Source organism: Callionymus lyra, chromosome 6, assembly GCF_982586985.1.
Source record: "Callionymus lyra chromosome 6, fCalLyr1.hap1.1, whole genome shotgun sequence".
Taxonomy (NCBI): domain Eukaryota; kingdom Metazoa; phylum Chordata; class Actinopteri; order Syngnathiformes; family Callionymidae; genus Callionymus; species Callionymus lyra.
Genome location: NC_141823.1, coordinates 1798235 through 1823119, shown reverse-complemented (window position 1 = coordinate 1823119; position 24885 = coordinate 1798235). Strand labels below are relative to the sequence as shown.

General features: G+C 47.3%; 2 protein-coding genes across 3 annotated transcripts; both read right to left on the bottom strand.

Annotated features, from left to right (window-relative positions):
* Positions 1-334: 334 nt before the first annotated feature.
* Positions 335-4007, bottom strand: glo1 (glyoxalase 1). Its single transcript, XM_087793033.1, has 6 exons — positions 3912-4007; positions 2885-2967; positions 1127-1267; positions 975-1039; positions 801-890; positions 335-718 (listed from the first exon to the last, which is right to left on the bottom strand). The coding sequence occupies exons 1-6, from the start codon at positions 3978-3980 to the stop codon at positions 579-581; spliced, it is 588 nt and encodes a 195-aa protein (XP_087649159.1). The 5' UTR covers positions 3981-4007; the 3' UTR covers positions 335-578.
* Positions 4008-4569: 562 nt separating this feature from the next.
* eprs1 (glutamyl-prolyl-tRNA synthetase 1) lies at positions 4570-24727 on the bottom strand. Of its 2 annotated transcripts, XM_087793007.1 has the most exons (35): positions 24594-24727; positions 22365-22449; positions 22200-22299; positions 21984-22140; positions 21784-21920; positions 21614-21714; positions 20581-20707; positions 19541-19733; positions 18967-19138; positions 18676-18909; positions 18531-18615; positions 17956-18015; positions 15285-15395; positions 14304-14440; positions 13965-14172; positions 13797-13909; positions 13323-13443; positions 13106-13267; positions 12849-13043; positions 12471-12686; positions 11654-11896; positions 11392-11598; positions 10529-10797; positions 9418-9469; positions 8965-9174; positions 8834-8906; positions 7706-7785; positions 7527-7628; positions 6703-6858; positions 6444-6641; positions 6211-6384; positions 5996-6156; positions 5517-5595; positions 5393-5457; positions 4570-4993 (listed from the first exon to the last, which is right to left on the bottom strand). In XM_087793007.1, the coding sequence occupies exons 1-35, from the start codon at positions 24634-24636 to the stop codon at positions 4843-4845; spliced, it is 4977 nt and encodes a 1658-aa protein (XP_087649133.1). In that variant the 5' UTR covers positions 24637-24727; the 3' UTR covers positions 4570-4842. The 2 variants fall into 2 exon arrangements, with proteins under 2 accessions (XP_087649133.1, XP_087649134.1); XM_087793008.1 differs by lacking the exon at positions 12471-12686.
* Between the last annotated feature and the right edge of the window lie 158 nt (positions 24728-24885).

Here is a 24885-nt window from a genome sequence, read left to right as displayed (position 1 = left end):
CCTGACCGTAACATTATGACCGGTCGGCTCTTAAATGACTCTGAACTAGAATATGACAAACTGACTCATTTTCTGTTCTCAAGACTCACGGCTCTGAGACTCAAAGATGACTCTGTTGAGTCGGTTCCTCGGGTCGAAAACAGATCCATCTTTGAGTCGTAAACAAATAACGCGTCTAAATGACTCAAAACACTCGATAACAAAGAAGATTCAAAGTTAGGACGATGGCTCTGTGAGTCATAAACAGCTCTGATGAGTCTCCACATCTAAATGACTCAATGATTCAAGAGTCTTGACTCAGTGACTCAAGACGCCTCGTTAAGACTCATTAAAGTGTGACTCTATGAACATTTATTCTTAACAATGACTCAAACTTCTTGTAACAATATGACTCGAAGACAGATGCCGGCGCCCCCTGCTGGACACCCATGAGTCTCTGACTCGCTCCAGAACATCAGACCCGACGAGCCGATGGGGTCAGAGGTCAAGGTTTATTACACACCAACGACACAGTTGTGAGGATTCGTTGTGTCGTCGACTGTCCAGTGTTAGTCCAGGTCTCGCTCCATAGGTCCGGGTCACAGGGTCTCTGCTGCCCCCCCGACAGGTGCGGGTCTGCTGGGGGGTCCGGTGGTGATGGAGTACATGGTGTTGGGACTCAGGATCTCGATCCAGTAGCCGTCCGGGTCCTGGATGAAGGCCAGACCTTTCATCTTCCCTGCAGCCAGAAAAGAGCCGTTAGAACCCTCGTGACCTCTTGACCCCGTGACCCCGTGACCTCCAGGCGTCTGGCGTCTCACCGTCGTCCGGCTTCTTGACAAACGTGATCTCTTCCTTCTCGAACATCTCGCAGGCGGCGTAGACGTCTGGCACCGAGATCCCGATGTGACCTGAGGGCAAAGGTCGGAGGTCGCATGTTTACGCTTCATGAACTGATGACACGTCGCTGTGATGTCACTGATGACGTCACTCACCGAACCCTCGAGGGTCAGAGTTCCCGTTGTGGTACTGAGCGTCGTCGCTCTCCGAGCCCCAGTTGCTGACGAGACACGAGAGGAGCTTTTATTTTGAAACCCGTTTGGTCTCCACACACACTGTGGGGTCACGTGTTGCCATGGCGACTCACTGCGTCAGCTCCAGCGTGGCGCGGCGGCTGAAGGTCCAGCTGGTCCGATTCTTGGCGTCCGAGGGGATCTCGCTCTTGTCCTCGTAGCCCAGGAAGTAGAGCGAGAACTTCATGGAGGGGAAGTCGAACTTCTGCAGCAGCCTGAGCCAATCAGAAGAGAGACGCTCGTTCATCGTTACCTCCCCCGAGGAGAGTTTTCTGGCTGCTCTGTTGTCACTCAATGAACCTGACGAGTCCAACACATGTGGTCGAGTCCCTGAGAGTCTCTCGTCCTGTTGACCAGGTTTAACTTCTTCCACATACAGCAGCAGTAAAACTTCAAAGATGTTGTTTAGTGAGAAAATATTACACACTTTAATATCGTCACGTGTTTTTAAATAATGTTTTATATTTATATTAATTTATGGTTCTTATTTCAATTAAGTTTAAAATAAGATCTTTTTTTATAATTGAAAATTTAAATATTATAGCATTTGTTCCTGTGCTGCAATTAAGTTTTCGGCCTTTAGATGACTGAGGACGAGAGGATACAGTGAGACTATCACAACACCAGAGTCAAGTACTGGACAATACTACACATAAATACTTGTTACTACACTATCACAACACCAGAGTCAAGTACTGGACAATACTACACATACTGTATATACTTGTTACTACACTATCACAACACCAGAGTCAAGTACTGGACAATACTACACATACTGTATATACTTGTTACTACACTATAACAACACCAGAGTCAAGTACTGGACAATACTAAACATATATCCTTGTTACTACACTATCACAACACCAGAGTCAAGTACTGGACAATACTACACATAAATACTTGTTACTACACTATCACAACACCAGAGTCAAGTACTGGACAATACTACACATATATACTTGTTACTACACTATCACAACACCAGAGTCAAGTACTGGACAATACTACACATATATACTTGTTACTACACTATCACAACACCAGAGTCAAGTACTGGACAATACTACACATAAATACTTGTTACTACACTATCACAACACCAGAGTCAAGTACTGGACAATACTACACATATATACTTGTTACTACACTATCACAACACCAGAGTCAAGTACTGGACAATACTACACATAAATACTTGTTACTACACTATCACAACACCAGAGTCAAGTACTGGACAATACTACACATATATACTTGTTACTACACTATCACAACACCAGAGTCAAGTACTGGACAATACTACACATAAATACTTGTTACTACACTATCACAACACCAGAGTCAAGTACTGGACAATACTACACATATATACTTGTTACTACACTATCACAACACCAGAGTCAAGTACTGGACAATACTACATATATATACTTGTTACTACACTATCACAACACTAGAGTCAAGTACTGGACAATACTACACATATATACTTGTTACTACACTATCACAACACCAGAGTCAAGTACTGGACAATACTACACATATATACTTGTTACTACACTATCATTATATATTATATCAACACACTACAGGAAGAGGAAGTGATGTCACAGTAGCTATAAGTTGGTCGGACTTCTTTCATCAAAAGTATCTACATTAGCGTTTCTCAAGGTCAGGGTCGTTGCTAGTCAAGTATGAAGAGGCCCAGAGCGGAGCCCTGAGGAACACCTGCTCAGTCAGTATCTGTCGTCTTGTCAGCCGTCAATCAACGCTAACTAGCGAGTCATGGACCAGTTCTCCCACAATCCTCGGCGGCGGCGACTCACGTCATCCCGAGCAGCCGCGTGTAGAAGTCCAGAGACTTGGCCGGATCTTTGACCCTCAGCATCGTCTGCTGCATCACGAAGTCCTGCAAGACACACCTGTCAGTCAGACGCGTCACCACGGCGACCGACGCCACCTTCTTGTGTTGGAACACTGCGTCACAGCGCCCCCCACTGGCCGCCATCAAACGACCCACAGTGGCGTGACCCGGGTTTGATTGACAGCTGCGAGGTTGGAGAGAAAACGTGGATCCTGACACTCACTTGATGAAACTGGACCCGGATCACACCTCGGTGTCGAGAGAACACACACACACACACACACACACACACACACACACACACACACACACACACACACACACACACACACACACACACACACACACACACACACACACACACACACACTTTTTAACTTGTTAAACCTCAAACAAACTAGAGTTAAAGTGTATTTTTTAGACTTAACTACACGATTAACACGTTATTTTTAGTTTACTGAAGCTTAAACTAATCAAAATAATCTCATAAAGTTTGTGTTTCACGTTCACTAGTTTAGAGTAAATTTAACTGAAACGAGCATCAGTTAAAAACATAGTTTTTCAAAATAAAACAACTTCCAGACATTAATAATCGATAGAACCAACAATCCCTAGGAGTGTCCATCATGTTTGAGTGACAGTGTGGAGAGGATGAGGACCGGAGCGGGTGTTGGACCCGGAAGGTCTCGGTCAGCCCCAGGTGAGACCGCACAGGTGACTGACAGGTGAGACAGCACAGGTGAGACAGCACAGGTGAGACCGCACCTACATACCTGCAGCTCTGCTCGGACTTGTTCTCACGCGAGCTAACATTAGCTAGAACATGCTAATGCTAACATTAGCCAGAACATGCTAACAAGCTAACACTTGCTAGCAGAAGAACTTTAAACGTCTCAGCAGAACTTTTTTTAAAGTTCCAGAGAAACCGGAAGGAAGCGGTTCTGGTCTGAGATAAGAGACCGGAAGGTTCCGGAGCTTCAAACACGTACCTTGGTCATGGCGTGTCCATCTTTACACACCTGAGCGACCTGTTCTTCTGACAAACCTTTATCGGACATTCTTGCTGCGACCAGAACCGCTGCTGACTCCACACTGAGTGCGCAGCCGCAGACCGGAGGACGATAAGGCGGCAGCGTCCGGGAGACACTTTCAAAATAAAAGTTTGTCGAATCTATTTTATTTTAATTTTAATTAATAATTTCCAGACTTGGCTTGTATTCCTCAGTTGATGACGTCATTCAAAGATCTGACGAGCGTAACGCAGCAAAAGGTCACGCTGATCCACCTCCGGACGATCCCTCAATTTAACCTGGACTTTTATTCTGAAAGTCATGTTGACTTACAGTTATGCAACACGTTGGATCAACTTAAGTTCAGAATGTTTTCGTGTCACGCCCCCGGGCGACCATAACATTATGACCACCTAGTATAGAGTTGCATCAAATCCCCGCTTTGAAGCAGGTGGTCGTAATGTTTTCTTAAATCATCCCGTGTCAGGGCGCGGAGGCAGATGCCAGTGAAAGGCCATGACCTTTGACCTTAGCGTGTCGAATCAGACCTTCTGACGGCGGATGATGCGACGCCACAGGAAGTCTCACTCGGACCCGAGAAATAACTGGAAGAAGAAAAACAGTCGAGTCATCGAAGCAGAGTCGAGACGTTTATTGAGTCGTCGCAGTTAGAAACAGAGTCTGCAGACCCGGTCCAGAGACCCGGTCCAGAGACCCGGTCCAGAGACCCGGAGCTCCTGCAGAGTTCCTGAGAGAGGTGAGCTGGACTAGAGTCCGTCACTAGTGACCAGTCGTGAGTGACATGAGAGTGGGAGGAGCTACGAGGTCCAGATCCTGGCCCTGGTTCCACAGACGCCCCCGGGTCACATGATCCCCGGGTGCCGGACTTAGTGAAGGTCTCATGATGGTCTCAGTAGCTGCGTCCAAACATGGTGTAGAACTGAGCCGGTTCTTTGCCGCTGACGCACATCTGACCCGGCTGCAGCTGCTTCAGGGGCTCGAAGGGGATGCACAGACTCTTGGCCCCCATAGAGGGCGCCCCGGGCTCCAGGTCCTGGTCCCTGTGAGGACAAGAGGACTCGATGAAACAGGTTGGTTTTCTTCACATCATGTCAAGAACAGAAATGTATGGATCGAGGGATTTAATCATAATCTTCATAGTTTGTTTCACTAGAGTTTGTGTAAAATAATACATTTTTGTATTAACCTTCACAGTGTTTTTGTGTTGCAATTAAACTTCTGGCCTCTAGATGGCAGCAGTCGTTACGTCCTCCGCGGCTAAAGGAAGAATGATGACTGAGGACGAGAGGATACAGTGAGTCCAGCAGCTTTTAAAGCTGATGTTTGGACATATTTTGGTTTGAAAACAAATGAAAGTAGTTACGACTTCGTCAAGAGTGACATCAACACACTCTTGACACACACACTCCTACTTATGACTCACAACCACACACACATACTTGGCAGTGATCTTCTTGATCCAGTCCTCGCACTCGATGCCTCCACAGAAGGGGATCTGAACCATCTGTCACAGAAAGAGAGTCAGTGTTGACGTCCAGACCGGCTCATGGTTCTCAGACCCACCTTGCCCTGGTCCAGCTCCTTCTGGAACTCATCCATGGAGTCCACGGCCACCAGGTGAGTCCTCAGGTCGTCCGAGGCTCTGAAAGGACACAAACACGAAGGTCAACGTGGAGACCTGGACCTCGGTCTCACACCCCGGTGAGACCTTCCATCCACGCCCGGGTGTGAGATCCACACCTGGTGTTTGAGCTCGTCTGGTTACCGTGGCAACAGTAGCATCGAGTACAGAGTCACGGAACAAATTAAACACATGTTGAAACTTTCAATTTGGTTATTGGAACTATTTTTTAAATCATTCAATGACTTTTAAATTCAAAAGTTTCTTTTTTTATATAATAATGAATTTTAAATATTTAAACCCTTAAAAAGAATAATAACAATAAGGTCTGGCTCGGGGGCCACAGAGAGCTCGTGTGAGTTCCGAGGAAGCGAACGAATCTTCTGCCACACTTTGAAGGACGAGCTGGTCCTGGACTCACTTCTTGAAGAGCGAGGTCTGGATCTCCTCCAGCAGGACGGGCAGCGTCTTCTCCACGTCGGCGTCGGCGACGGTGGACTTGTCTCCGGTGTCTCTCCTCACGACCACACACTGACGCTTCTGCATGTCTTTGGGTCCGACCTCCAGCCGGATGGGGACGCCCTGCACACGCACACCCGTGAACCCGAGGTCAGGTGACCTTCACCTCCCTCTCACCTTCAGCTCCCAGTGGTTGAACTTCCAGCCGGGGGAGTAGTTGTCCCGGAGGTCCGACTTGACCCGGATGCCGGCGGCGAGCAGCCGCGTCACGTACTTGCCGCACTGGGTCATCAGAGCCTCCTTGTCCTGCTCCGGCAGCGACGCCGTGACCCCGCACGGGATGACGATGACCTGAGGTCACGTGAAGGTTAAAGCGGGCGTGAGCGTGAACGGTCGACACCGGGTCGTACCTGCAGACAGGCCACTCTAGGGGGCAGCACCATCCCCATGTTGTCTCCGTGCACCATGGTGAGCACGCCGATGGTCCGGGTGGTGAGACCCCAGGAGTTCTGGAAGGCAAACTGCTTCTCTCCGGGCTTCTTGGGGTCCTCGAATGTGATCTCGAACATCTTGGAGAAGTTCTGACCCAGGTGGTGGGAGGTGGCGCCCTGCAGGAGAACGACAGCCGTCACGGCCGTGGCTCGACGGGTGGAGGTCCCGGGTCCGTACCTGGATGGCTCGGCCGCTGGCGGAGATGAAGGCCTCCACGGTGGTGGTGTAGTCTCCGCCGGCAAACTTCTCCTTCTCCGTCTTGCGGCCCTTCACCACCGGGATGGCCATCAGCTCCTCGTAGACCCGCGCGTACAGATCCAGGATCTGCAGAACCTGCAGGTACCGACGACAACAGTTGGTCCGACAAACACACAAACTACAGGAAAACACATTTTTAAAAGCAGCAGAACTTCATCGTTGATACACACTATAGTACTTCAATATATTGTATCATGAAACATCGCTGAACTCCCATGATGCTCTTCCACACCGCTATATTTAGTGACGGCTGATTGGTCGATACAATACTGTGTTTAGATTCTATGTTGTCACTTTTGAGAGTTTAAATCCAGTATCGATCGGTTGACTGGGCGGCTAAGCATCATCCGAGCTCACCGTCACCGAGAGAGTTGTTGAGGGGACGACGTTGAGTTTAAAGTCAAACGTTTATTGTCGGAGGGAAGAAAGAAAGAACATGTTATTAATAATATTTAACACTTTTCTCTTCCAACACTGATGTTCTACCACTTACTCCGGGAACTTTATCGATTCACATTTTCCCCCAATTTTTCTTTGACTTTGAATTGTGACACTAGAACTCTCGTCCTGCTGCTGCTGACAGACTCACTTAATGAGTTCAGTAAAAGTAGCTGAAAATACTGAGAGAACTTTTAGAAGTTTGTTTTTGACACTGCAGTGACACCGTTATACCAGCAGGGGGAGCCAGACACAAACAAGTCCAATCTCAGGCGCTTAAACAGGAAGTCAGACAGAAGACTGACCTCCTCGGCCGCCTCCTCCCTGGTGGCGAAGGCCGTGTGACCCTCTTGCCACAGGAACTCTCGCGTCCTCAGGAAGGGCTGCGGGTGCTTGAACTCCCACCTCTGCAGACACACACACGTCACACACAACATCACAACAACACACACACACACACACACACACTCCAGGAGGTACTCACCACCACGTTACACCACTGGTTTAGTTTGATCGGCAGGTCTCTGTGGGACTGGACCCACTTGGCGTAGGCCGGGTACATGGCTGAGGACCAGATCATCAGGTGGTGACGAGTCAAGATACATTTGAATCACATCAACAGTTACTACGATCAAAGATGTCAGGGTTCCTGTGACTCTGATTGACAGCAGTCAATAATCGTCGAACTTAAAGTTTCCAACAACCCAACTTTGACCTGAAGAGAATCCCTAATGCTTTGCCGCCCAGCCGACCAATCACAGCCGTGGATGAGTCGACAGCAACATAAACTTAGAATTTAAATACAGTTTTGTGTCGACCAATCAGCCGGTGTCGCTACAATATCGTCCTCCACTTCCTACGTGATGACGTCACTCGCTGCATATGCCAACGTCTCTTTAACATATTTTTTATGGGTTATATAAACGTCAACAGAACGTTTACATGATACTTTTTACACATAAAACATTTATATCGACAAGAAGACGATCTTCGTCAACATGATCACTTTCTTTCATTTCCTGGTCTGACGATCATGTGACTTTGACACCAACAGGAAGTGCTACATGTGACGAAGCTGCTGATTGGCTGAAGCTGTTTCACTAATAATAACACACAACTGTACAATGAAATACAAACATTTGAGTTCAGAAATAATTCGCTTATGAACATTTAATAAATGATTTAAATTGGGAAAAAAAATTGAAAAGAAAACTAAATAATTACTGAGGTGTTTATGAACTACAGACTAGAATGAGTATAAAAGAGGAATATTCTAACATTTTTGTTATTTGAAAAGCAAATTATTTCTGAACTCGAATGTTTGTATTTCATTGTACAGTTGTGCGTTATTATTAGTAAAACTGCTTAAAACTAAGAGACGTTGGCATATGCAGCGAGTGACGTCATCACGTAGGAAGTGGAGGACGATATTGTAGCGACACCGTCACTGAATACATCAGTGTGGTGAAAGGCATCATGGGAGATCAGTGGTGTGTGTGTGTGTGTGTGTGTGTGTGTTTATCTGCTGTTGTAATGAAGTTGCTGCAGCTTCTCACGACACATTTCAAATATAAACTGATAAATCTCCTGTAGTTTTAAATATGGTTCTGACCCGTCTCGCTCGTGGGTCTGACAGCGATGGGTTCTGCCAGCTCCGTCTTCCCCGAGCGGGTCACCCAGGCCACCTGCCGGGGGAGAGAGCGTGAGCGCGAGCGAGGAGGCGTGGCCGGCGTCGGGCGGTACCTCCGGAGCGAAGTCCTCGATGTGGCTCTTCTCCTTCTCCAGGGCGGCCTGAGACACGAACATGGGGAAGTAGCAGTTCTCCACGCCCAGCTTCTTGATCTCCCGGTCGAAGAACTCCTTGATGGACTCCCAGATGGCGAAGGACCAGGGACGCAGCACGTAGCAGCCGCTCACGTCGTAGTACTCGATCATCTCCGCCTTGGTGATGACCTGGAGGAGGACGAGAGTTTGACCTTCACACGCCTCACAAGATCACAGAACTCCAGGCAGGATTTTGGAAAAGATCTTTTTCTTTGGGACAGTAAAAGAATGAATTACAAACGTGTAATTTACTCATCAAATCATTTGGTTCTTGAGGTCGTTTTGCAATAAATAAATATTGATCATTACTGTCTGAAAGGTGTTTTATTTTAAAAAGTCCTCGTGTATAAATGTAACACAACGAAGGCTCACCTGAGAGTACCAGTCCGCCAGGTTCTCTTCCTTCTTGGCCTCCAGACCCAACCTGTGAAGAACAACGTTCGGATGAAAATATCATCTTTAGACGCTTCATCTCTGCTGCAGCAACAACTACTGTGTGCGTTTGTAACTACACAACTCAAGTGCACGGCAACACAAACACTCGAGGCAGACGACAAACATGCACCGAGGGTTGTCGAGTCCCGTCGACCTTCAGCCGAGGTCACTCCGACCTTCAGCCGAGGTCCCGTCGACCTTCAGCCGAGCTCCCGTCGACCTTCAGCCGAGCTCCCGTCGACCTTCAGCCGAGGTCCCGTCGACCTTCAGCCGAGGTCCCGTCGACCTTCAGCCGAGGTCCCGTCGACCTTCAGCCGAGGTCACTCCGACCTTCAGCCGAGGTCCCGTCGACCTTCAGCCGAGGTCCCGTCGACCTTCAGCCGAGGTCACTCCGACCTTCAGCCGAGGTCCCGTCGACCTTCAGCCGAGGTCACGTCGACCTTCAGCCGAGGTCACGTCGACCTTCAGCCGAGGTCCCGTCAACCTTCAGCCGAGGTCACGTCGACCTTCAGCCGAGGTCACGTCGACCTTCAGCCGAGGTCACGTCGACCTTCAGCCGAGGTCACGTCGACCTTCAGCCGAGGTCACGTCGACCTTCAGCCGAGGTCAGAGACCACAGTCGACCCTCGACACGTTCACACCAAACGACACGAGACACGACTTCAGACAAACGCAGCCTCTTTGCGTCTCAAGCAGCAAACGATGCGTCCTCACCTGTAGGGGGCGCTCGTCTTTAGAAACTAGGTACTTCCTGTCGCAGTCGAGCTCCGGACAAAAAGATCAACATGTTTCCAACAACACAAACGACAGTCGGACACGTTTCCTCGAAGCGCCAACATTAAGTTCTTAGTTTCTACTTTCGTCTCGCGTCAATAACTGTTCAAGCGAGGTTCGTGTCGAGGTGGAGTGAGAGAAAGTGTGTGTTGCGCCCTCTACCTGTAGCCCTGGTCACTGCACTAGTGATGACAAACGACAACATCGTCCATTTCTACCACTTTATTGCCTCAAATCTTGTTAAATCTTCTCAATGGATTCTTCAGCCGCTCACCGTGTCTGCTTCTTCGGACCTGGACCATCTCCTGCTCCTGCTCCTGCTCCTCCTCCTCCCGGCGCCTCCTTGCCTTGACCCTCCTTGTCTCCTTTGCCCTTCTTGCCTCCTCCTGCTGCTCCTCCTTGTTTCTCGGTCTTGTTCTCCCTCTCCTTGCGGTTCTTGTCTTCTCCTCCGGCGGCGCTCACGGGTTTGTAGTCTTGTCCCGTCAGAGTCTTGTAGCGGGTCTTCAGGTCCAGCAGGGTCTTCACGGCCTGGTCCACCTGCTCCTGCAGACCAGAGGTGGCGTCAGTTTGATCTGAAGACCTGGTTGTTCCTGAAGAACACCTGAGCACTGACTTTAAGGACCTTTGTTTTGACGATGATTAGCATAATTATGATAAATTATACATTAAGAAATACATGATGTATGAAAATAATAGAAATAAATGAATCTTTAAATAGAAAAATGTCTGATTTTAATCTAATGCTTTTAATAAAGTATGTGATAAATAAAGTAATAATAATAATAAAGTATAGAGTGTTATGTACATTCATTTATTTCAACATTTTAACTTTTAATTGTTTGTACATTTCATAATTAATACATTTCATCATTTCAACATTTTCTTATTCATGCATTAATACATTTAGCTTTTTAATTAGATCTGTTTTTCTGCTTTTTGTCATTTGATAAAAATAAATTCTGAAATTATTCATTTAGTTCTACATTTGTATATGTATTCACGTATTTATTGACACATTTATGACTAAAAATACAAGTATTTATTAATATACAAGTACGTCCTTCATGTCCTGATCGTTGTATGTAAAGAAATCATGAAACGGCGCCATCTAGAGGACAGAGTTAAAACAGGTTTTACCTTCGCTGCCTTCTCAGACTTCAACTTCCTCACCAGCTCCCCCTGCTGGGCGACCTGTTCGAACAGGTCCTGGGTCTGGGGGGGCGTCTGTGCCTGGGCGGGGGCCGGGGGGGCCGGCTGTGCCCCGGGCTTGTAGTCCTGCCCGGTCTGCTGCTTGAACTCGGCCTTCAGAGCCAGCAGGACTTTGACTGCAGCGTCCACTTGATCCTGAACCACAGACGTGTTACTGCTCCAGTCTCTTCGGTTCACTGACGCCACAAACCTTCGGGGCTTTGGCGACCTTCAGTCTCCGGACTTCTTCTCCCTGCGCAGCGACCTTCTCGTGGATCCCTGATGAGTCACTCTGGACCGGCGCCGGAGTCTTCTGGACCGGAGCGGGACGGTTCTGGACCGGCGCTGGAGTGTTCTGGACCGGAGCGGCTCCAGGTTTGTAGTCTTGTCCCGTCATCTGCTTGAACTCGGCCTTGAGGACCAGGAGCTGCTTCACGGCTGCGTCCACCTGATCCTGCAGAGACCGACAAGTCAGGACCAGGATCTCTGGACCGAGGTCAACAGTAGGTAGAAAAACTGGAGACGTTTCTCCACCAATGACTCAAATGTAACAAAAAGTTTTTTTAAAGATAATAATTTAACGAAAATAAACCATTTTATGCTCAAAGGTTTAATTTTTTTGTATTTTAATAATATAATTAAAAGAAATTGCACCAGACAATGAATAAATATATTCCACATATATGTAAATGAATAGCAAACTTTCAGCCAATCATGCGCTGAGCAGACGATCATGTGACGTGGATCTAGCTGTTGGTTTCACTTTTAAACATTTTTATATTGAATTTAAACGACTATGAATTGAAACGTATTTGAATTTACAAGATTTATTTCTGAATTATTGGAATAAGATTATTAAACTTTACTCTAGAAATGATTCAATAATTCAAGAAATTGTTAATAAAACATTTGAATAAAAAAAGTTTCAACATTTAAAAATATTAAATGGTTTAATAATCGTGTCACACGTCAACAACAACAAGAGAAGAACAAAAACCTGATTTTATACTCCTGCTCCACCACTTTACCTTTGGGGCCTTCTGGGACTTGAGCTTCCTCACTAGCTCCCCCTGCTGGGCAACTCGCTCATACAGTCCAGGTGTTGGGGGTGTTGTTGGGGGTGCGGTGGAGGCGGGGGAGGCGGGGGAGGGCGGGGTCATCCCGGGTTTGTAATCCTGACCAGTGACTTTCTTAAAGTGGGCCTTGAGAGCCAGAAGCTGCTGGACGGCCGAGTCGATCTGGTCCTGGTCCACAAGTCATGTTGGTGGAACGACCAATGAAGGGACAGGACGGGGGGCGGGTCGGGTGAGGGGGGGGTGACGTGGACGAGTTATGGTAACGAGGGTAACGCATGCGGAGGTGACGACGACAAACTACACAATAACTACACAAAGATTCGACTTTACCTTCGGCGCCTTCTCCGTCTTCAGCTTCCTCACCAGCTCGCCCTGCTCGGCCACGCGGGCGAACGGGCAGGAGTCGGTGGGCGGGGCCGGAGCGGAGGAGGGCGGGGCCAGAGCGGAGGAGGGCGGGGCCGGAGCGGAGGAGGGCGGGGTCATACCGGGCTTGTAGTCCAGACCCGTCTGCTGCTTGAACTGGACCTGCAGGATGAGCAGCACCGACACATCAGACGCACGTCTCGACGCCCGACGAGTCGACCGACCTTCAGGGACAGAAGCTGCTGGACGGCCTTGTCCACCTCGTCCTTGGAGGCTTTGTTGGACTTCAGCTGCCGGACGGCGTCGCCCTGAGCCGCGATGCTGGAGAAGAGATCCCCGGGCGAGGCAGCAGAGGGCGCTGTGGCGGCGGGAGTGGCAGCAGCAGGCTGGTGAAGACACTCAGCTGTGAGAACATGTCTGTGGACCAGCAGCTGGACTCACCTTGTTGCTGGTCTGGCTCTGGATCTTGCTCTTGTCCTTGGAGCCGGCCGTGGGCATGTCCTTGGTGTGACCGTCAGGGATGAAGATGAGGACACAAGGACTCTCTTTGCAGGTGTTGGGACTAGAGCAGAGGATCAGACTCTCCGTGATGAAGAAGAACTTTAATGTGTTCAGTATTCAGTGAAGAGTTTAATCGTTTCTACGTAAGTGTTTTTTTTACATTCAATGTTTCTTCGTTTGCATCATTTCATCAGAGTCACCAGACGACACCAAACAAGTAACGACTAACTGATGAAACTTTCAGCAAATGACGCCACGAACAGACGATATTATATTTATATTAAATTTTAAAAAATCACATTTAGAAAGTGTATATTTTAACTGTTGTATATACTTTAATAATATTTGTTTTAATTAAATAAGGATGAACCTTCAAATATAGAAACTCATTATTGTTCCGACCGAGACGCTCACCTGACGGGCAGGTACGGCTGGTCGCAGATGAAGAAGCCTCGTCTCTGCAGCTGGATCACGTCTCCCTTCTTCAGGGTCTTCAGACACGGGTCTCCGAGCATCTTCTCCTCCAGCTGCGACCACAGAGTCTGAGCAACGGCGCCTCGTCTGCGAGTCTCTCACGACTACCTTGCTGTTCTCGTTGATGAAGTCCTTGAAGTCGTCGTCCTTGGCGATCACGGCCTTGGAGATGAGCGGCAGGTAGTTGACGCACACGGCCGGCAGCAAGGGGGCGCCGTCGGTCTCGGCCAGCCACGTGATCTTGGTTGTCTTTTTGTAGTCCTTGTTGTCCAGGTTGAGCCGGGCCTGCATGGACAGAACCTTCCCGTCGGCGCCTCTGCGAGGAGGAGCACAGGTGAGAAGCGCAGGTGAGAAGCGCAGGTGAGAAGCGCAGGTGAGAAGCGCAGGTGAGAAGCGCAGGTGAGAAGCGCAGGTGAGACGCGGTCGCCGCCGACTCCGGACCCTCACCTGTTGATCTTGGTGATGATGAGGTTCCCCCAGTTGATGAAGGTGACCATCTCCCCCTCAGAGAAGGTCTCTGCGTCAGCTCCTTCCACCAGAACCCGGGGTCCGTACCAGACCTCCTTCATGCCCACGTCTGCGTTCTACAACAAACAGGTGAAGACCTGTGCTGAGTCTCAAATCGCATACTTGCATACTCAAAGTTTTAGTGCATGAGTGCGTCTCAATTCTTAGTATGTAAATGTAGTGCTCCATACACACTAAATTGACACTAAAACACACATTTTCTCAAAAAACAAACACTTTCATGACGGCGGGATTAGGTCAATACGGGGTTGGATTTACGACGCACGTCACATCATGGCGGACGGCTATGGAGTGATATTACTGCCACCGGTTTGAGCGAGTGTGTCTTGGTTGCTGTACACTCAAAATCACTCTGCTGCGCTCAACCAGTCATACACGTGCGTTCTAGCCGTCATACACGCGCTCAACTTCACTGCTGCTCAACATTTGTCTGCTCACAACACAGTCTCTCGCGCTGCTGCTTGAAGCCTTTTAAACATCATCTGAACATCGTTACCATGGGATCGAACAGAGTTGTTAGAGGTTTAATAAAGTTTGACTTTATCTGACTGTTTTGTTGATGTTCCCTTTAGCACAGCTTTATCTAGTGGATGATAACACAACCCCAGTCAAACGTTTGTATCTTTTATTCTATGCTCCTTATAATCCGGTGCAAACTATTTATGAAAACACACAGGTGTGCCTTATAGTGTGGAAAATACGGTAATGGAAATTGAGTCAAACTTGTGTAAAATAATATATTTGAAAATAAATAAAACTGACATTTCTCTCAAACCGATGTTTTTGGCATCTTAGCAACTTTTCTTTGTTATTTAAGTTTTTGATTCATCTATAAAGAATGGTTTTAAAGAAACACGAACAAACATGACAAGTGTGTGCACTCGTGGAATACACACTGACCTTGGGGTGTTTGGCCACTTCCTTCATCTCCTCGGCGGCCTCGGCCACGCTCACAGGAACCACGTACGAGCTGGACAGAGCCGTGAACCTGGGGGCCACGGGGTCGATGACCTGTGGAGAGACCAGAACCAAGGTCACTGCAGAAGATTCCAACTCCAGGACCAGGTCATGATTGATCATGTTCAAGACGTCGGAGCAGGAACGGGGAGAAATAAAAAAAGCTGATCGATGACTGATGGTCGGAAGCTTCTGCTCAGCCCTGATGTTCCTACGCTGACCACGTGTTGATGCAGGACCAACTAGATGTTCGCTCAGGTAGAAGAAGCGCAGGCAAGAGATGGAGACTTGACCCTGATCATGAGACACGACCACCATCTTGATGGAGACTTGAACCTGATCATGAGACACGACCACCATCTTGATGGAGACTTGAACCTGATCATGAGACACGACCACCATCTTGATGGAGACTTGAACCTGATCATGAGACACGACCACCATCTTGATGGAGACTTGAACCTGATCATGAGACACGACCACCATCTTGATGGAGACTTGAACCTGATCATGAGACACGACCACCATCTTGATGGAGACTTGAACCTGATCATGAGACACGACCACCATCTTGATGGAGACTTGAACCTGATCATGAGACACGACCACCGTCTTGATGGAGACTTGAACCTGATCATGAGACACGACCACCGTCTTGATGGAGACTTGAACCTGATCATGAGACACGACCACCATCTTGATGGAGACTTGAACCAGATCATGAGACACGACCACCATCTTGATGGAGACTTGAACCTGATCATGAGACACGACCACCGTCTTGATGGAGACTTGAACCTGATCATGAGACACGACCACCATCTTGATGGAGACTTGAACCAGATCATGAGACACGACCACCGTCTTGATGGAGACTTGAACCTGATCATGAGACACGACCACCATCTTGATGGAGACTTGAACCTGATTATGAGACACGACCACCATCTTGTCAGAGAACCTGACGTTTCTTTAACTCCACGATCTTTGGACAATAAAAACTTCTAACTGGCAGAAGTGAAACCACCAGACAAGTCCCTGCTCATCACAAACAACTTGTCAGTTTCTACTCGAAAGAACACAAACTCGAATCAACCGACACTTTTTAACTCCAATACACAACAGGCGAGACTCTCACAACTGTGTGACTCAACTTTCCATGAAAGGACTTGAACCAAAATATTAAATATGTCAACGTTCTTCTCATGACACATCGATTCTCGTGGTTCGTAACATGACTCGACACATTAAAGGTGTCAAACATGTTAGTGACACAAACGCACAAAACACTTAAACAGTGAATCTTCTTCAGGTCACAAGAAGGATGTCTTAGATACTTGAATACTGGCCACAACATATGTTCAGTGAAATGTATTTGTAATTATAATCATAGTCAGTTCAATATTCTCCTTAGTTACAGATCTTAGTTTCACTTCTGGTGTGTAGTTGTAGAGACACTGTTGTCACCTTACATGGTTGTTGTGTGTGGAACTCATCTGCCAAAAGAAAAGTCAAATTCAGATCGATACAAGATTCATGTCCAACAAAACATCTCACGAGGAGAGAAGCTGCGTCAACCAATCCCATCGAGTAAAACCAGATTAAATCTGTTGCATCCTGTTGTCACGGCAACGTCTATGATGTGGTTTTCCAAATATTTAGTCAAACAACGTCCAGTTTCATCTGAGGTGGACACGAGTTCGAGAGACTTCTGTCGGTGAAACGGTGATGATGAGCACAGAGAACCTAGAGTAGGGGGTGAGGGTGAGGGTGAGGGGGTGAGGGGGTGAGAGGGTGAGAGGGTGAGGAGATGAGGGGGTGAGGAGATGAGAGGGTGAGGGAGGGTGTGCAGAGAGGAGAGGACGAGTACCTTCAGACAGCTATTTGGCAGCTAGGAAACAGAAGAGTGAGATGTTCAATGTCAAAATACAAGGAGGTCGAGACAGACACACATTGACCCTGAGGTCAGACTGAACTCCCAGATATATCAGAGTTGATTGACAGATGTGAGAATGCACTTTTCATCCTACCACCAACAGCTGTGTAGCATTTATGTTTGTGGTCGACTACAGGAGGCTGATGAAGCTGTGGTTGCTCAGATGAAAACAGTGGAGCAGCATGAAGGGTCTGCAGGAGGACGAGCTAGAACATGCACGGCACACAAACCAGGTTTGCTCAGATTCAAGGGGAAGCAGCAGAGGAACGATGAGGTCGAGCAGAACCAAAAATAAGAAGCCATGCCAGCGACAAACACCTCAGACGACAGCAGGTCAACCATCACTGTTGCCGATCAACGACCACGACAATCGTCTCCTGCTCTGACTCTGGACAGACGTGAAGACGACTAGTTTGAAGCTCAGACTCACTGACGGATCCTTGACAGCGAATGGAATCGAATGGAATGATGATGGATGCAGACCTTGACCTTCACGAGATTAAATCATCGTTCCTGACTCGACAACATCTCCAGTGTGATGTTGTCGAGTCGAAAACTTGAGTCACGTTCAAATAAAAGTGTCGGAACATCTGACACAGAAGATGATTTAATGTGAGCAGCATATTTTCTTGTTTGTTTCACAACACAAGGATCCCAACAGTGTTGAAGACCACGTACCTTCTTGTTGAAGGCCCAGATCTTGTCCCACTCCATGTTCACCACAGACCTCGATCCTCCCTGAAACAAACATCAACATCATGATCACATTTCTTAAGTTTAAAGTCTTTTCATCCGCTTTTCTATTCTATTCTACTGACAATGGGTTGCAGGGGCAGCGGCTGCAGTAAAGAGGCCCAACAAGAGTCTACATCTCTCCTGGGTCTGACCCAGTACCTCCTCCCTGCCGACCTCAGTGAGATATTAATCCACTGTCAGTGGAGAGTTTCGTCTTCAGTTCGCTTCCACACCCATGAGCAAGAAAATCAGAAAGGCTAATGTTGCTAACTCTGGGTTCAGAGTCACAATCTTACTAAACAAATAAAAATCAGCCGGAGTCAACTATATCCTCTCGTCCTCAGTCACCACCTAATTCTTCCGTAAGCTGCAGAGGACATAATAAGTGCTGCCATCTAGAGGCCGGAAGTGTAATTGTAAAGCAAAAGGATGAATGTCAGTATCGTGAAATAATATCCACGTCTATGGATACATTGACACCAGTGATGCGTCAGCGTCACAGGTGAGTTCTGACTCACCTGGGCAGCGATGAACTGCTTGAGACCCTCCACACTCATCCCTCTCCTCAGCACGCCTCGGACCGTGGGGAACCGAGGGTCGTCCCTGGAGGCAGAGACCGGTTCAGTGACGACGGAGAAGACGACAAGAAGACTCTACACCCACCATCCTTCCACGTAGCCCTGGTCCACGAACCAGGTCAGCTTCCTCTTGGACAGCACCGTGTTGTTGAGGTTGAGCCGGGCGTACTCCCAGATGTAGGGCTTCCTGATGCCCAGGGCGTCGATGATCCAGTAGAACTGCTCGTCGCGGTCGTGGTACTCGGTGGTCCTCAGGGCGTGGGTCACGCCCTCCTTGCTGTCCACGATGGGGCAGGCGAAGTCGTACGTGGGGTAGACCCTGAGAGAGAAGAGAGTGAGTCCAGGGTTCTGATGGAGCTCGGGCAGGTTCCAGTACTTGTATGTGGTCCCGGTGCGGGGGTGGGGGGCGTTCTTGCAGCGGAAAAGAGTGGGGTCCCTCATGCAGCCGTTGTTGGAGTTCATGTCGATCTTGGCTCTCATGCAGCAGGTCTGACCCACTTCACTCCCGGCCTTCATCTCCGCCCACATCTTCAGGTTCTGCTCCACGGCTGCGGAGAAGAGACGGGATCAGGTCCAGGTTCTGAACCTTCAACTAAATCAAGCGACCATTTTATTATTTAACAATCCTCTGCACCAACACTCAACACTGAGGTGTCGCCCCTCTCAACACTCCTGAGCAGCTCAGAGAGTGCTTTGCCGCCCAGTCGACCAATCACAGCTGTGGATGACTTTCGACAACACACACATAGAATTGAAATACTGTATCGACCAATCAGGCACATAAATAGATGTGTGTAGAAAGGCATCATGGGAGTTCAGTGTTGTGTTGCCCCATAAGTAAGCTGTGTGTGGTCATGAGTGTGTTCGCTAAGTTGTGTTGAAGTTCATCTGTTCAAGTGAACCACACGCCTGTACCAGAGTTCAGTCAGTGAAAGGTCAACAACACGTACTGTTGCTCCTGCATCTGGACTCGGCTCGCTGCTCGCGCTCCAGCTTCATCTGCTCGGGCGGCGTGTCGTCGATGTAAGCCTTGCCGTCGGACAACATCTTCTCCGCGTACTTGATGATGTCGGGGAAATGGTCGCTGGTGTAGGTGAACTGGTCCGGGCGGATCTGCAGCATCGACACGTCCTCCAGAATCACCTGAGGGAGGACAGAGGTCACAGGGGTCACAGGGGTCAATCCTACTTCAATGGTTTCATCACATATTATAACCCTAATTGGTTTTATGGATTTCTAAGCAAACAAAACACTTTATTTAACGAGATATTTGGCTTCAAGTCCCCGAGTTCAAGGCTACCAAGAAATAAACAGACATTTAGGCGGAAATTATCCTTTTGTCAAGAAAAACATGCAGTTATTTCAATGACAAGTTTAAATGAGTTGTATTCGTCTGTGTCGTCTGCACTTATTTAAATGTTAAACCCATTTGTTTGATTTTACACTTTGTTATGCATTTCCCTTTAAAGGGCATCTAATGTGCTGATTTAAGTGCTTCTTAAATTGTTCTAGGACCTCGATTATACTCCGTTATACTCCGTTATACTCCGTTATACTCCGTTATACTCCATTATACTCCATTATACTCATCAGTTTCTTTTTGCACAAAACTCTTCTTGAAAAACAAATCTTGTCCGAGCAGCCACGCCCACTCTGCTCTGATTGGTCACAAAAACACGAGCTGCATTCAAGGACTCACGTAAATTTCAAACTCAGCCCTGAATTTGTTTTAGTGTTGTTCAGTTTTATAGTCGTTATTTAATAGGATTGTGAGAGCAATACAAAAATGATCGTCTTCAGTGCGTTAAAAGTGGAGGAAACTCAATTGTTATGACAAGAATGACGATCGCAGCTTCCTTAAGGTCAGAATCGGAGGTTTGAAACTTTGCCACAAACACGCTTCATCTTCGCTCTGATACTGTCGTGCATCGTTCTCATCCTACAGCTGTGATCGGTGCATTGGTTTGGATCGTTGGTGTAAGAAACAGACCTTCTCAAAGTCCTCCTTCTCCTTCTCAGGGTTGGTGTCGTCGAAGCGCATGATGAGTTTCCCCTTGAAGGTGACCTGGTAGTGCTGGTTCAGCAGAGCAGCCTTGGCGTGTCCGATGTGGAGGTACCTGGTTCAGACATGACGAGTCGAGGTTAGAACGACTGAATATACTCTTCGTCTGTCACGGTCTGTCACTGCCTGTGATGAATGAACCAGTTTGAAAATGTTTTTATGTTCACAGGAAGTTGAAAGCTGAAGGTTCAGTTAAAAACTCTTCCGATTGGAGGTTAAATTAAACTGAATTTCATCATTAGTGATGTCACAGAGGTCACTGAGGTCACAGAGGTCACAGAGGTCACAGAGGACACAGAGGACACAGAGGTCACAGAGGTCACAGGTTCTGACGTTAACAAAAGTAAAATGTTGGTTTTCTCTGATAAAAACCTTTACATAAATACATACAGTAACGTGTCATAAAACATTCATTAGTTTTGATGAAAACTAAAAAGAAAAAAGTAATCCTTCCATTCTTGGCTCCAGAGTGTAACGAGAGAACATGGAGTGAAATGACAAAATCTATCTTCAAGTACAAGTTTAGAAACAGACGAACGTAACTTTCATGGCTGGATATTGAACTTCGGTTCTTTTGTGATTCATCCGTTTCTTTAAGAAAACAGGTTCGAGCTGAAAAATGTAACTCAAAGTGTGATTTTATTTGTTATTTTGTTAGAACTGATCTTATAAAATTGGTATTAAAAAAAAACAGTATTAAAGTGAAGCTACTGTAATCTTTACAGAATAAATTCAATTGGTAACAAAACCATACATCTTTTGTTTTATTAATTATCATTATTATATTATTTGACTTGATCAATAAAGTTCTATAATGATTTGGTTCTAAATCAAGCAGATATTAACGTCGATAACCATTAAAGATAAAGATTCTTTTGACACTAAAAGGATCCGTTATGTGAGAAGAACACAGTGAGACAAGAACATGTATGTTTGTACGAGGATGATGAACAAGACTCACCCACTGGCCTCCGGAGGGAATCGAACCACCACCTTCCCCATCTCGGCTCCGGGCAGGTCCACGAACTTGCCGAGATCCTGCTTCTTCTCCTTCTCCTCAGACTGAAAACACAAGGTCTTGTTGGACCTGGTCTCGTCTGAAGACCTCCAGAGGGATCCGTTTCAACTCACGTTGGATTTACCGACGGACGCTGTCTTGCCGCCGTACTTGTCGCCGACGGCGCTGAAGGGAACCTGCGAGCTCAGGAAGAAGAACCAGCGGTTGACGTGGGTCAGACCCTTGCCCTGACCGGGCCAGTCCCCGTGACCTGAAGACACACAAGCTCATGACTCCACCGCTGAAGGTCACGCGATCATCTACTCTCACCAACCTTTGAGGGCGGCCCACACCGACAGGTCGGCCAGGGTGACGGAGTTTCCCACCAGGAAGGTCCGGAGGGACAGAGTCTTGTCCAGGTCGGCCAGGGCCGGGGTCAGACCGGTCTGGCCGCACAGACGCCGGGCGCTGAACTCCAGCCAGTGGTCCACCTGGAAACCATCCGTGAGAACAACCTTCTCGCCCGTTGCATCCACGCGAGACCACTCACCTCCGTCTGCTCCAGCAGGTTGGCTCCGTACAGACCCAGAGCGGGGGCCACGCGGGCCAGGTACCGGCTGATGGAGTTCACGTCACTGAACTGGACCTCACTGAGAGCAGAACCGAGCGTTGGAAACAAAAACTTTATGCGTTCGATTCTCTCAGAGATACCGACTCGGAGACGTGCAGTCGAGTGTCCTTCCCTTCCTCCACCGACACCTTCACGCTGCCCTTCACGTGCTCGGCGGCCAAGATGGCTCCTGCAGGAGACACCACAGTTCAAGCTCGTCCACCTCCACACGCCCTCCTGCACCCCGTGACCCTCCTGCACCCCGTGACCCTCCTGCACACCAAGATCCTCCTGCACCCCGTGACCCTCCTACACCCCAAGATCCTCCTGCACCCCGTGACCCTCCTGCACCCCAAGATCCTCCTGCAACCTCCAATGATTAAATTGTCCACAAAGGCTGACGACGACCGTTCACTTATTACTGCATTATTATCATGATCGCGTGAAGAGACTCATTATCTTCGTCTCATTCCAAGGAAGGTCTTAAGAGCTCAAATAAGAGACATTTTAAATATCTGAAGGATTCAGTTTTCTGGCGTAGAGCCACACAAATGTTTGTATATTTCTTTAATGTTGTTTTATTAGTTTTAAGGTAAACAAGGAACAAATTAATTGTGTGCATCTTTTCTGACACGGATCACGGCAGGAGAGTCGAGCTCATGGTCTTCCCTGCAACGAACCTACAAGAAACTTGACTTTGTTACTATTCATCTCAACTCTGCATGAGGCTCTTAGTTCAAAGTGGAATTTTGCTCAAGACCGTCAGGATCCTCTGTTTGTTAATCAAAGGAAAGCCTTTAAGTTGAGGTTGAGTGACAGAAGAGCTCCAGCAGTGAAGAGTTCAAACGTGCTCAACTAGTCTGACAAACTAGTTCTCGTCAAAGGTCTCGAGTCTGAGTCACTCGCTTTAATGGAAGTTATTCAGTGACTCGTTTCACTCAGAATGAAAGTAAAACCATTCGTTTCTTGCTTCACAGTTGTGCAAGAACAGTTTCAGTTCTTCAATTATTGTCTGGTGCTGGAGATCATTCGAGAAAACACCAACAAACAAACACCAACGATCGCACATCAACACGTCACACTCTCAACGTGTGTTTAAAGCAGAGTCTTGATCTGAACTGAAGTTCGACATATTTGGGACGCGGCAGCAGAAGAGCTGAAGGTTCACGATCCTACAAGTATGGGCTGGAGACCCACCCTCAGGAGGACCATCTCCTGGTCTAGAACACGACTCTAGTGGTCTCAGCGTTGCAGAGGCAAAGATTAGACATTAGGTACAGAGTCTATTCAAACTTCAAAAATTAAGCTCACAAATTAAAAATTAAATGTTGCTTCACTCTTTAAACGGGTTAAAAAAAGGAAAAAAAACAGTCTTTTTCTTCCTCTCTCACAACTAGTTTTTCACCATAACTTCCTCTTACACTTGCTTATCGCCATCTTTACTTACAGCTTCATGTTTCCACAGAAACAGATTTTTATATTTTACACTTAACAGGTGATCCTGGAAAGTATCAACTTTCATTCAAATCTAAGTGATGTACAAGGAGCCCATTATTTATCTTTATTATATAAAAAAAGGAGGAAAATTATGATTATGCTTTATAATCACATGACACATCTGCGTTGATAAAGAACGTCAAGCAAATACTAAAAAACACACATTTTAGTTTAAATTATTATTAGTTCATTAGTGTAACTGGTTATGTTAAGTGTTTATAAGGTTAATGAACAATTTATAATTTATTTAAATGACTCAATCCTTGTAGGTCATTTATTTATGTTATCATAAACATTTTAACGAGCAAAAATAGACTTAATGTCTCATGTTTTCAGTGTTTTCTTCTCACTGAACGTCAAGAACCAAAACAAGTTTCTTGCATCAGCCGGAGCTCGAGGGCGGTGACGTCACGTCAGCAGAGATAACAGCATTTAACTTTTCTAAGGCGAGATAAAAACAAACGACACAAAGTGTCAGTTCTGGACCCGCATGTGACCCAGAACCGAACCGAGACACCGAAGGTTCGTAAGAACCGGACCGGGTCAGTTCAACCTCAGCTCGCGCTGCCACGACGACACGCCAGTTGCTGCGAGCTAACAACTGTCACACGGAACCTCGTCTATTTTTAGACCGAATTACAGTCTCGTCCTCCTCCTTCAGCTTCACGTAAACATAATAGAGAAATAACGCCATGTTTATTTAAAACACGAGTCTCCGCGACATTCGGCTGCTTTATATTACAATTAATCCTCGTTTGTTGTTATTAAAACAAGGAGAGAAAGTTGCATGCTAGCGTGCTCGCGTGGTTAGCTGCAGTGCTAGCGGCACTAGCTCACCGAGAGGCGGGTTGATGGTGCTGATCGTCAGGTTTAACGCCATCGTTCTGCACGTCTGTGACCGCGAGGAAGAACCGAAGAGTCCAGTGAGATGAGACTCGAGAGACGCGGCGTGGACCGGAGCAGGCGTGACGTCACAAGGAAAACAGGAAGTGCGAGCGCGTCACGCGTTTATGATGAACCCGAGACGCAACTTCAACTCAATCGTTTATTAGAATTACACGAATAAGAAAATAAACAAAAGCATTTTTGTTAATATGATTATAGTTTAACATTGTGACATCTTTTATAA